The following is a 13,090-nucleotide window of genomic DNA, read 5'->3' as shown; positions in this document are numbered from 1 at the left end:
TCAGGTGTGAATTGCTTATGAATGCAATATGGTGCTCTTAACTTCAGAGGTCCTTTGCACATCTAGTTGACAGAACCTACTGTTCCCACTTCACTCCTTTTATTACACTACAGATTAAGACTCCACACAGTCCAGTATCGCAGCCTGACTTCTGCGGATCAAAATCACAAGTAACACATAACATCAAACTCTTCTTAAAATCTTTAATCTAGAATTAGAAGCTAGGAAAAAAACCTGCAGAGACATGGGTTTGGCCCCCTTTTTGGAACAGCCTTTGCAACAACAGAAGTACAAGTATGACCCCTTCCACACAAACTACAGTAGTAAGGTTGTAATACAGAAGTAAGGTAGCTACAAAACAGGAATGGAATTCTTCTGATTCAAACTGCTGAATTTACAAGGATACAACACTTGTAAAATGTAGCAGACCACACAATACTTCTTAGCTGTAGCACATAAATCTATTCCATCTTAGAAAGGAAATGTGTTGCAGCAAGCGGTAACAACTCTGACTTGGGCAGCAAAGTAACTGTATAAAGAAGTAATTTTTACACCATAAATGAAACATTTTATAAAAAACTTGTGTTCTGTGTCTCAAATACTGGTAATATACAAAGACTGCAGGAATCTAGTAATTAGCAAGTAATTTTAAAGGCGAGAATATTGAGAATTAGTTACTAAGCATGTTAATTTTACAATTATATTTGCAAAATACCGTTTGTCTAGAGTACACTTCAAAATCAGTGAAAAGCTTTCAAATTTGTAATTTAACCACATTGCTTAAAAGAGCTGGTGAAAACTCACCAATCCACCATGCAAGTTAAAACATGCAGGCCAAAAGCTATTTTGAATGTAAAATCCATCCTAAGGTTTTTGAAACTACCTCTGGATTTTCTGAATTTACCTCTGAATTTACAGTCAAAATTCTAATTTACTTCTTCATCATTGAAAAAGAATCCAAAATCAACTTTATCAGGATTGAAAATATTTATTGCAGAGGTTAAAAATACTTTTTCCTACCTCCACTTTTGTCCTGTAGAGAATGAGACGCTTTAGGCTGCCCACTTTGGCTATGTGGTTGAAAGCCTGAGGTGGTATTTTATCACATGATGAGAGATTTAATTCCTGAAGATTTGGACATGTTTCAGTGATGACCTCCAAGCACGTTTCATTGAGGAAATGGCCACAAGACAACTCAAGACGTACTAGTTCAGAGCCACAGACTTTCAAGAATCTGTAAAAGAACCCCAAGTTTTAAGTGAAAAATTAACATATTTTCAGTGAGAGTCTGAATACTGTCAAAACCATAACCATGTAAACCAGGAAAAAATTCCTTCCAACAAAGAAAAGACACTAATCTTGAAAATTCTGGTTTGGTTTAGGAAGTTAGAATATGCTTTGTTCTTTACTTTAAGAAAATGGAGCAAAGTAAAACACTGATCATGTTTGAAATGCTTTTAAACAGTCAAACGCCAATTCTGACAACAGCCTGCAAGTTTACACTAATAATTTCATATTTATCTCAGAAAAATCTGCAAATATAAAAATGAGGTTAAACCAATACTTTTAAATGGATGAAATATTAAGAAGTGCTTTAAGACTTTCAGGGAAAAAAAAAAATCTCATTCCTTTCATTAACAAGTCAGAATCAACACTTGCTAGCTATTCTAGAACACAAATTCCTGAGGAACATTTGACTTTCATTGGAATTATAAAAAATTAAGGTATCAGATGACAAAAGACCCAGAATTTAGAAACTTTGATGGTCTCTGCATTATGCTTTCCTGCCAGAGATCTTGTGTCAGAAACTCAAGCTCTTTACCTCTAATCTAAGCCTTAACCAAAACCACATAAGTTTAGTCCATTTTCATTGCAAAGATAACCTTCAAACCATGAATTAATCACGAGGCTTGTAAACTTCATATTTAATAGGATATAAAAACCCCACACATTTGCCATGCTTTTGTTATATTTTTACAGTTTCTCCAGTAGAAAAACTAGTTTCTTAAACTACAGGCTGTAATGAGTTTCCCATGTTATTTCCTAGAATAATGGAGCTACTTGTGAAAGAACATGAATTAGTTTCTCATAATTAATATTCTGATCTGCTCTATTACCTGTTCTATCCTACAAAAACATTCATGCAGACAAAGCAGCTTCAGGTTCTGACACTTCCACCACGAAGTTAGTATTACTTCTTGGGTTTAACAGATATACTAGAAATGCCAGACAGACACAAGGCTCCTGCTTGCACAAAAACTCCAGTTGCTACAATGAAAGGTTATTAGCCTTCCCAAGCATTTGTTCATGCTGAAGCTTAGGATGAAGTTGCTGCTGGTCTTAGAAGAACATTTAGGGTGGCATTCCTCAATGACACCAACAGTAGCCCAGGACTTGAAATCCATCTTTCAAGATCCAAGTTTTCAAGCCGCCTCTTTTCCTTATTTTTTCATTAATCAGTCAAGTTACACTTGCCATTCATCATCACCTTTCTTTATTCCTTTCATCTTGCATATTACATGGCCTTAGTGTGGTTATGCAGATCCTATGAAATACAGAGGGAAAAGGAGATTCCAGGGTAGCATCTCCATCCCTGGATGTTTCCAAGAGTCACCTGAAACCTTGACTGACCTGATCTAGCGTTGGGGACACTGGCACTTCAAGTGGGAGCTTGGAGTAGACGACCTTCAGAGGTCCCTAACAGCCAACATTTCTATGAGCCTAAGCAAACAGAAACAAAGAGAGGGTCTGAGACATAAAAGGGGAGACATAAGCCCCAGAGCCACAGGAGTTCTGCCGTGCATGGTCTTCAAGTCTACTCCTCCACTGTTTTTTTTCCTAACTCTGTAGCCTCTATTTAGAATCTATTTTAGCTTTTAAAATCAGAGTTTAATCAAACACCAAGCAGCTTCCATACTGGATACAGTGAATTCACACAGACTGGTAAGCCTTCCTATGGGAATGTCAGAGCTGAAATGACACAACAATTCACAACAATTAACATCGGGTATTTAAACATTTAAGTGCTATTTTAGACTAGCAATAGAGTTCAACACTGTTATGGAGAAATGCAGGATGGAAACCCCCTGGAAATCAGAGTGGAGATATATGGATACATTGCTGATTACCAATTAGCCAATTCCTCTATTTAATGAGTGCTTTAACAATACATTCACACAGCTTCTTTCATCAACAAATTATCAGGTTTGTTTGAATGATGGTATTTTCCATAAAACTTTGTCAGTCACCACTTATTATACCTCTAGCTTTTAATTTGCTAACAAATAAATATTTTATGAATTACTTCATTACAATAATGGATGTTAGTTTAACTGCCATATAATTTAACAAGGCTTGGCTGTTATAAATGTTAGTAGAGATCAATGCTTTTCTCTTTCTAGGACTATTAAAAGTTAACATTACCAGGTCAGGGAAACACTCAGTTAACCCCCTAGACTTGGAGAATAACTCCAGGCTCACCAGCTTGAGGAATTATTATCCTCATAACGTTTTATTTAAGCTCATTACACTTGAAACACACAGGCGGAGAGCAAACACAGTGACAGCAAAAAGCACTGCCCTTCATGGCTTTGCTGCCTTTTTGAAAAAGGTTATTTAGGGGACATGAAACAGAAACATGAAGGGGCTAAGTTACATGCAGCAGGGTACAAGAATGAGTGGACACGCATGTAGGACAGAGGAACAGAAAGAGAAGGAGGAGTCTGAAGAAGTCACCATCAGCACAAGCTAGAGAACACCAGGCAGAAGTGCACAGTTGTCTGAATGATGGGGACACTGCAATCTTTTTTTGCATTAAACAGACTGCTCAGGACAGAGGGTTTTGCTAATGTCTTTCTACATGGATCTCCACGTAGAGCCATATGGCAAGGTAGAATACAAGTTCCCATGCTTTCAAAACAAATGTGGCATGATCTTCATACTTCTGAAACTTAAAGAGTCTCTGAGTGACTGGCTTGATTTAGCTAATTTGAAAACAAACGACACCCAAAAAAGCACTTTCTACCCAAATCAAAATTTCTTTACATACCTCTCCTTTAATCACCGAGGACTGACTGATTCCTGTTTTCAGTCTCTCCTCTGTTCTGCAGTCATCCATCCCTTTAGTTTTGCTTTTATTATCAATATTTTATACACACCATTTCTGAAGTGATTTCTCTTCATCCCTTCATGTTTGTTATAAAATATGACTAAAGAACCTAGAATAATGTGAACATGTACATTTCCTTTGCTAGACACTGGATTGGGTTTTTCCCTTGAAGTTCATCCTCACTCTAAACAGCAGTATTTCAGGCTTTTTAGTTGTTCAGTTGTGGGCTTTTAGTTTGGTTTTTGGAGGCAGGGGGGAGGGGCCTGGGTTTTTTTCTGTTGGGGCAGGGGTTGTTGTTTTTAATTAAAAAAGGAATCTCACTTTCTATCACCTTCTGCCTACTCTCAAGAACTGCTGCTTATTTTCAACCCCTTCAGTTTTTGGGAAGTAAGTCCTAGTGAAGTTTTTCTGAAACATCAAATATATCTATTAGCAGGCAGGATGATATTTGCTCATGGTGATGTTAAACCCATCATGATTACAGGGTCACTTAGCCCACTAACAATTTCCAACCCTGCAATTCATGTCTGCATCATAAGCGTATCTCATGATCCAAAATTAAATCCAAGGTACAAGAGATAGTACTCCTCATGTCTGAATATAAGACCTCTCAAACAAAATTCTCAAAATACCTTTAGACATGTGCTTATGCAGGTACCAAAAACATTGCATTTGCTCCAATGGTTTGTGGTGGAACCGCACTGGATCCAGAACCTACACTTTACTCTTAGCTTAATGATCCTCACTTACTCTATATTCCACAGTTCGAAATTACTGAAGACTACAATAAGCAGGAATCACAGCCCTGTTCTCTTTCATCTACTCATCCTCCCTAAACACAATTAGCTACCTAGTTTTATATTCCTTTAGTACAATTAACACAACAGTTTTTAATCATGCTGATTTTACCACATCTTTTTTCAATAAAATCTTCAGCACTGACTTTGTGCTCATTGACATATATTTGTATTCAGTATCCAAGGGAGAGGGTGGGAAAGGAAAGCAACTTCCATGTGTGAACAACACAAGGTTGGACAGAATTTTTTCCTTTAGCACCTTCCCTTCCAGTGTTACCTTATATTATCATCCATGTTAGGGATGTTACTGCTTATTTCACAGATATAACATTGCCCCATTTGCAAAGCCTTCCTTGGTACAAGTTTCCTAGAATCAATATTTCATAAGAACAATCATTTCTGTTTGCTTCAAGCCAACTACATACTTCCTTTCAGTGACTAAGTTCTCCTGTTTCCAGAGCCTGCCACCAAACAAGAAAAATGTCAAAACCCACCTGGATTTTATTTTTCCTCATTTCACTTCCAAGATCTTGAGGTCCCCTCCTTCTTACTTAGTTCTATCTATATGATTACTAGCAGAAACTCAGAGAGGACTTCCTGTCTTCAATTACAGTCATGCATTTAATAAAATGGTTTCTGGAATTACATTTTAATATCCTTCTTAAGACATGTTAATATATTTTTAAAGTCACTACTTTACATTTTAAATTCACTGACGCCTTTCCTTTCAGGACTGCCATGTTACATGACAGCAGCAGCATTTGGCACAGATAATTGTAATAGAAGTGTTAAGATTGGTCTGAGTGGAGAACAACTGGGTACCACAGAGGAGTACAAGCACGAGAAAGAACAAATGGCACTACAAGGACTGGTACAGAGGTGTGTGTTAGTGGAAGTCAGATCAGCAGGTCACTGAGATCCCTGAACATTTGTGCTGGCAGTTTCTCAGGGCACATGAATTAGGAGATGAAGGACAGAAGCAGCATGGGATGGTGAGACCACATGCTAGGCAAACTGATTTGGACACACATCTTATTTCTTTTGGTGCATGCAAGTATTCATGTTTGGGAGTGAGACTTTGTAAGGTAATTTTAATTTAAAATTAAATCACTTTTCCTTCCTCTAGCTATTCTAATTGGTACAATGTTATTTCCTACTCTAGCATGTATTACATCTCTTTTTTGGTAAGCAAATCCTAAAACATGGCATGTAAGTAGGAAGAATATTAAGTACCTGATCTTGTGCTTTTCTCAACACAGATTAAACTACTTTGGGAAAAACATGCAAAACAAACATTATAAAAGTTATTCTCAGTTACAGCCAACCCTAGTTTTACTAAAAATTTACTCTGGAAATTAAAGCAACAGCCAAACCTGATTTTTAAATTGAGAATCCCTGTAAAGTCACACATTACTCCTATTTTCTGTGACTATTTGATGCATATTTCAGTCATTTCTCTGACCTTCCTGCTAGTTTGACTTATAGTAAAGCCTCACCAAATTAAACGTTGTCAAAACAGACTACTACCAAAGGCGAAGAAAGCCTTCAAACGTGAACAACAATAAAACTGCTAAAGAAATATTCCTGGATGTGCTTGACATGCAAATACTGCATCACTAACCTGAAAATAAAACACTATTAATTCATTTTCACAGTATAAAATGTCAGACGTAAATAAAAATCCAAATTCCTCAGATATTTAAAGCAAAAGAGTTTAAACAAGTTAATGACATTATCAGTGATCCAAGGAAATCTGCATGCAGAACTCTGTTTTGAAACTGTCATTGTCCTTGAGCTGTTTAAACCTCAGAGCATTTATTCAGCATCTCACTATTTGGTACACCTCCAACCAACTTGCCTCAGTCTTCCTATATAGGTCTTACCCTCCCACGCTGATATTCCCCCCTGGCAGGAAAAGATTCACCAGACCTCTAAAGTCAAGAGAAATGCAGTGCTGCTTATGTAATGCTTGCTGTGAAATCTTTGCTTATTCCCTGTCATTTTGCATTTCAGACTCCTGAGACTGCTCAGGTACTCCTTTCATTTTTTTGTACACTTTTAGTTCAATCAAATACAAAGTTTAGTTAATTTATATTATATGCTGAAATGAAAAATTTATGATAGTACTTTTAGCCCTAAGGAGTAGATGTTATCAATAAGTTAAAATACCTTCAGCTTTGCCTCAGGATGTTCATATGCCTGAAGCATTCTGTCTTCTCATGATAATACAGTATTTGCTTCAGTCACATTCCTTTAAATTACTCTTAATTTTTTTCATTTTAATACATTTTAAAAGAAAATATATGTTCCAATAATTTCTTAGTATTTCAAATAATTTCATACATATATGAATATTTTAAAATAAATTAATACAAGCTACTATTTTTGACTGTCATAAGAAACAACAGATAAAAACATTTTTGAAAGATATTTTTCAAAATAAGATTTAAGCAGGAGCAGCATTTAAACATGCCCTGACTTGCAGAAATCATAACTTAAACTGTACAACTACATGAATTAAACCAGCTCTACCAGTTTTGAATTCAACAGTGCCAACTGTAATTCCAAATGCTGAGAAAAATGCAAAAATGTACGTGTCCTGGTTTTGGACAAGAGGAAAAATTGTGTGAATTCTTGATTATGTGTCCTGGATGCTGTAATATCCCCAGGGTGGTGGTATCTTAATAACAGCCAGGGCAATAGAACTAAAGCATTTAGTGACAGATTTATCTGTCAAAGAACAGTGTCTCTTACCAGGAAGCTCCTTTTTCAACAAGAGTTAGATTAATGCTTTTGAAAAGCAATTCCTGTTCTAATAAGCCTCCTCTATTAAGTAGATATTTTCATAGCAAATGAACAGCAAATTTGACAAATATGCTGCTAAAGACTATCAAAAGAAAAACTTGTGTTGGGGAAATTTTACTAGAAAGGACTTTTACAGAATAAAGACTTGCAAAATTATTTCTGTAATAGAAATAAAGTTTAAAACCAGACCTAGTTACAGTGGAGAAATTTTGTTTCAGAATGTAAAATGATTAAGTGGAGTTTAGACATGAAAATTATTTAGCTTATAACTTTGCTTCTAAAATTTGCAATTGAACTGCATCTGCCATACCCAGACAACATCCAACTCTTCCAAGAAATGCTTTTTGCTAAAACTAAGATTCGCATCATTGTCCAAAAAACATTTTTCCCCTTTGTTACAAATAAATATAATCCCCTATAAAATATATAAATTGAACTTTTACAGAACAAAGAGTTGCAAAATTATAGAAAATAAAACCATCTTAAAAAATAGAAACTGAACACGTTTACTCACAGATTATTAATGGTCAAATAATGAATATTGATTTTTTAAAAATGCTGTATACACATAAATGTTACTAGTAGCTCAGCACTGAAGCAAAAAAAAAAAAAAAATAAAGCCCTTTTCAACTAAGCTGAAGTCAGAAATGCCAGAATTGTAAAGTTGATAAGCCTCTGAATTTGGCATTAATTTCTTCCAAGACCACAAAGATTTTTAGCAGTACTGCATGATAAAAAGAAAAAAAAAATCATGGAACTGAAAAACAGTCGCCATAAAGATGCACATATGTTAAGTTTTCAAAAGATAGACTTAACAGCTAAGCATCAGAAGGCAGGCAATTCATGATTTCAGAGCTGAATTCTCAATTAAAGCTTGCGTATTTATCCTCTGCATAATGTATCTAACATGAAATCCAAATTTAGGAGAATTTTTTTGTACCCCATTCAATAACTAGCTGACGTGTATTTTCTTTTTTTACTAATAAGCACAAAAAAGCATAGGGTTCTTGCATTATAATGGAGGATATGGAAAAACAGAAGCAACATTCCCATTTTGGCAAAGTATTTCTTCAAGATATTTTACTTCCTCAGGTAAGGAACTTAGGCACAAAAGGAAAGATGATGTCTGCATACTTGATTTAACCTTTTTATTCAGAAAACAAATGAGAGTTAAGACAACTTTTTCAGATACATTAAACACTTCTGTTTCTTATCAGTCAATTTCTGCTTTCACCTGCCATTGCTGATTACCCCTTAGTTGAAGCAGCAACTTTTGCTTAAATGAAATGCATTGATAGAAGCTGTTTAACTAATGCAAATGAGCAAAGAAGCAAGAAATGATATCTTAAGAAAGCAGAGAACATGGCTGTTATACAGAGAAGAATCCCTGCAAATTTGCTATTTTAATGACCTACAGCACAGTCATATTTTCAGCTCATTGGTATATGCACATGCAACCCCCCTGTTTTCCAACAGGGCTAATGTTTTAAATCATTTTTATGAAAATATTTGCATTTACATTGGACTCCAGTGATTACTTGGCTCATACCATGTGAGCATGCAATCAGTTTATTACTGCAGCCATTCTAATACAGTCCTACTGATGACTCATCCATACAAAGAACAACCACAAACATTTTCCTTGCGAGATGGATTTTTGACAGCTCAGTTCTAGCAGAGTGTTTTAGAAGCCCAGAAGAAAGCAAAACACTGCTCCCCCTGGAAGAAGCCTTTCATCCACAAGCAGTTTGGAACATGCAGACTCTACAGATTGCAATGGACTTCTGCTGCTATATTTAGTATCTCTTACTGTTTTAGCTGTTCCTTTTCTCTACGTCGTAACAATCCCACCCTTTTATAGTAAACCAAAGACTTTTCTTGCCTTTTAATAAAGTTTTAAACTTAATGAAACTAACATGCAGCAGCTCCGCAAACAGAGCTTATCAAAGCATTTCTGTACATTGAACACTGACCTGCTAAATCCAGAAACAGAGATGGCTCCCCTGTTTCCAGTCCAAGATAAATTCAGCCACTGGATGAGAGTGCAGCGAGACTGTAGGTACTCCAGGGACGTGTCATTAATCCTCGCCCAGTAAGGTTGTAAACTGAGATGAATGTACTGCAGAGGATCACAGCAATGTTGATACAGTAGCTTACAAGTTTGTGCTAGTCTACACAGGTCTGGTACTGCAAGGTGACTCAAAATCAACTGGATGAGCTATATCAAAAACAGGAAAAAAAGTCACAGGTGGTCATATAGAACTTATGTTAAGGGAAAACTGCAAAGGAATAAGAAAAGATGTTCTAACTTCAAAGAAAATAAAACCTTTTACTTAAAAGTAACTTCTCAAATAAATCATTGATTAACTGTTAAATAGAACTGTGCTGCCTTCTCAATTTGACATCATGCTAAACAAGAAAGGAAAAAGCAGATCAGCATATGAAAGTGACAGGAAGCTTTCAAATTAGAAGTTTCTTTACCCATGCTAATTTAAACAGTGTTATATATGTAAACACTATGTTTACATATTTCCGTTCACTAAGTCTGCTCTCTCATTGATCAGAACACAGAACTGGCATCTTCCTTCCTCTCTGTATTTGGTTTTAGATGGGAAGATGGGAGCATATTTGCAAAGCACGTGGAAAAACCATACCATGTCCCAGTTTCCCCACACCTTGAAGCGATTTCAGATTTATTTCTCTTCTCCCTGCTTTAAAAAACAGTGTTTTGGCTTCTATGTTATATCCTCTCCTCTGGACTATGCAACCAGGTAAAAAATCAACATAATCAGATCTCCTTTTACAATCTCTTCCTTGCTGTAATACTTTGAGAGCATTTTTGTTCTACACCAGAGTCAAATCTGAAAGGCAAAACCCCTTTTTAACTGTATCAGTTGAATGAGTCATCTCAGCTTCAAAATCACCACCAGCCTTTCTGATGCTAGTTTTTGTATCACTATAAATGCTTTTGTAATGACTTCTCTCACACTCAGAAACTAAGAAATATCCCTCCTCTCGTTTCTAAGGAAAGATCAACACACACACACACAGACATAAATAATCACTTTAGGAAATAACAAAAACTCCAAACCAAATAAATAAATCTCCTTAAGAACTGAGAGAAAATGCACTTGAAAAATGAAAACTAAAAATTAATGTTTACTTTACCAGAGCTGTCTCTAGCAGACATAAGTACCTGCACTCAAGCTATATAACTAAAATTGACTGTTTTCAAGCAGAGTGGGAAACAATTTCCTGAAATGAATCAGTCTAAATTAAAAAACCACAACTCACAAATCAGCTTAAACTGAAGAGAATCCCATGGTCCTTTCAAAATATCAACGATTCATTTTAACATCTTAGACGGATTCATAAGATAAATCCACCAAAAATCAGAATAAAATCCTTTACATAAAATGAAAATGGAGCTTTTAGTGAGATCCAAACAGATTGTACTTCCACTGCACCAGTTTATTATGCAGCTACTTTCCACCTCCCCTCCTCCCCCCTTCATTTTTGGAACAACAAAACAATTCAACTTCCTGCAAAATGGAAAATGTTACTTCCTACTCAGCTCCAGATTTAGTATTTAGATTTCCAACAAGATCTACGTCTCTTAAAAAAATTTAGTTCAACTCCAATAGAAAAATACAGTGTTTGACATACTCCAGTTTCTTTCATGCTTGATTTCAAGCCTTTCGTCTTCTCCTTGCTTGCCCTTTCCCCTAAAAACAGCCCAGGCTTTTGTCTCTGCAAGAGTCTGGAACTCTTATCCAGATTGATGCAGAGGACCTGCACAGACATTTCAATGTAACAGCATCTCATATATATATATAAATATATATATACATATATAAATATAAAAATATATACACACATATAATAACTACAGTTATAATCAACAAAGTTCGCATGCAACTGACATTTAGGAACCTGTTGACATTTTGGAACCTAGAATATCTAAAATAACTGTGAGATAACAAAGATATAATCCCAAGTTAATATCTTGATTTTTGCTTAGCTCAGTCCCATAATTAAGCTTTAATCTTGGCTAATGGAGTTCTGTTTGTCATTCTAACAACAGATACCTAAACATACACCAATTTTTCTGAGACCATCAATTCACTTGAAAGAATTTTCAATATTCTGAAAGACAGCTTCCAACTATTTTGCAAACTTTCAGCTATTCCACACTACGTAAGTCAGCTTAATATCTATTTTATTAATGGCTTTTCCCTCAGATTTTCCTTCCATGGTTACTTACTAAGTTTTCTAAAGCTGAAAGCTCAGCAGAGGCTGCACAATTAGCAGAATTTATGTCTACAATTAATGTGACATAATAATGTCTGATAAAAGCAAAGTAACACAAATTTCATTCAACAAGAAAAAAGTTATTTTGTAACTTCTGAGCAATACAGATAATGGTGAATTAAACTATAAATGATTGAACAATGTCCCTTTACACTAATTCATTACTTCAATGAGTATTTTGTAACACATTGGGTGTTACAGTCTTTCCACACCCCAGATGAAATCTCTTACCACACAAATGTTTTAATCAAAAAAAAAAAGCCTTTATGTTTTACTGAAATTATGCTACTTCATAATATCTAGAATGAAAAACATACAACAAACTGTCAGTCCTATGACATTATGTTTTAAAGTGCTTTTTGCCTGGCTTTTGATCAAACAAAGATAACAGGTTCAAAACGTACAAGCTAATAACCATTAATCACCATTAGCCTGGAGTCTGATGTCTGTCAGGAACACACTTTTTACGTCTGTGTATCCTAGCATAAAGTACCATTTGATACCATAATGAGTATGAGCCATGATGTGCTGTACTGTGCTACATTGTGTTCGTGGTGATTCCAAGAATGCCACAGAACTATCTGCTTTGAAAGCTGATTTCATAATGCAGTTTCTCACAAACAACAGTTTTTATTGTGCATTTATGAAAAATTATGGCAATCATTATTATTTCACACTTTCTTATAAATCAATCAGTAAAACCAAAGCTTATTGGAAAAACCGATAAAAGGAGGAAAACAACATATAATTTATACAACACTAATTGCCTTTTCAGGTTATGATGGACTAAAAGTACAAAAGTACTTCCTCTCCCATTTCCAGGGCAAACACGGCACATGCCAGCTTTAAACATGTGGTGAGATCAATGTCTGCTACAACGAACACCTCCAAAAACTGGAGGTTTCCAAACCATAATTATCCACAATTCAACAAACACAAAACCATTGTGTGCTGAGGGTAAAAAAGATCCTAATTCATACTCAATCCATATTTTTAAGATCACAGTAGTTCCTGATTGTATCATCTCACATACATCCATATTTTTTGAACTACCAATTAAAAAAATATA

General features: G+C 35.4%; 1 protein-coding gene across 1 annotated transcript in view; it reads right to left on the bottom strand.

Annotated features, from left to right (window-relative positions):
• Positions 1 to 13,090, bottom strand: part of FBXL4 (F-box and leucine rich repeat protein 4) — a 63,255-nt gene that overhangs the window by 29,273 nt on the left and 20,892 nt on the right. The window contains exons 5-6 of the mRNA XM_085056293.1: positions 9,684 to 9,928; positions 1,021 to 1,234 (exon numbers count right to left, since the gene is read on the bottom strand). Of these exons, the coding sequence (XP_084912419.1) occupies positions 1,021 to 1,234; positions 9,684 to 9,928 (459 nt within the window). The remainder of the gene's footprint in view (positions 1 to 1,020; positions 1,235 to 9,683; positions 9,929 to 13,090) is intronic.

This window comes from Lichenostomus cassidix, chromosome 3 (genome assembly GCF_008360975.1).
Source record: "Lichenostomus cassidix isolate B80296 chromosome 3, HeHo_3.0, whole genome shotgun sequence".
NCBI classification, from domain to species: domain Eukaryota; kingdom Metazoa; phylum Chordata; class Aves; order Passeriformes; family Meliphagidae; genus Lichenostomus; species Lichenostomus cassidix.
The sequence above is the reverse complement of the archived record's forward strand: the minus strand, read 5'-3'. Positions and strand labels throughout refer to the sequence as shown.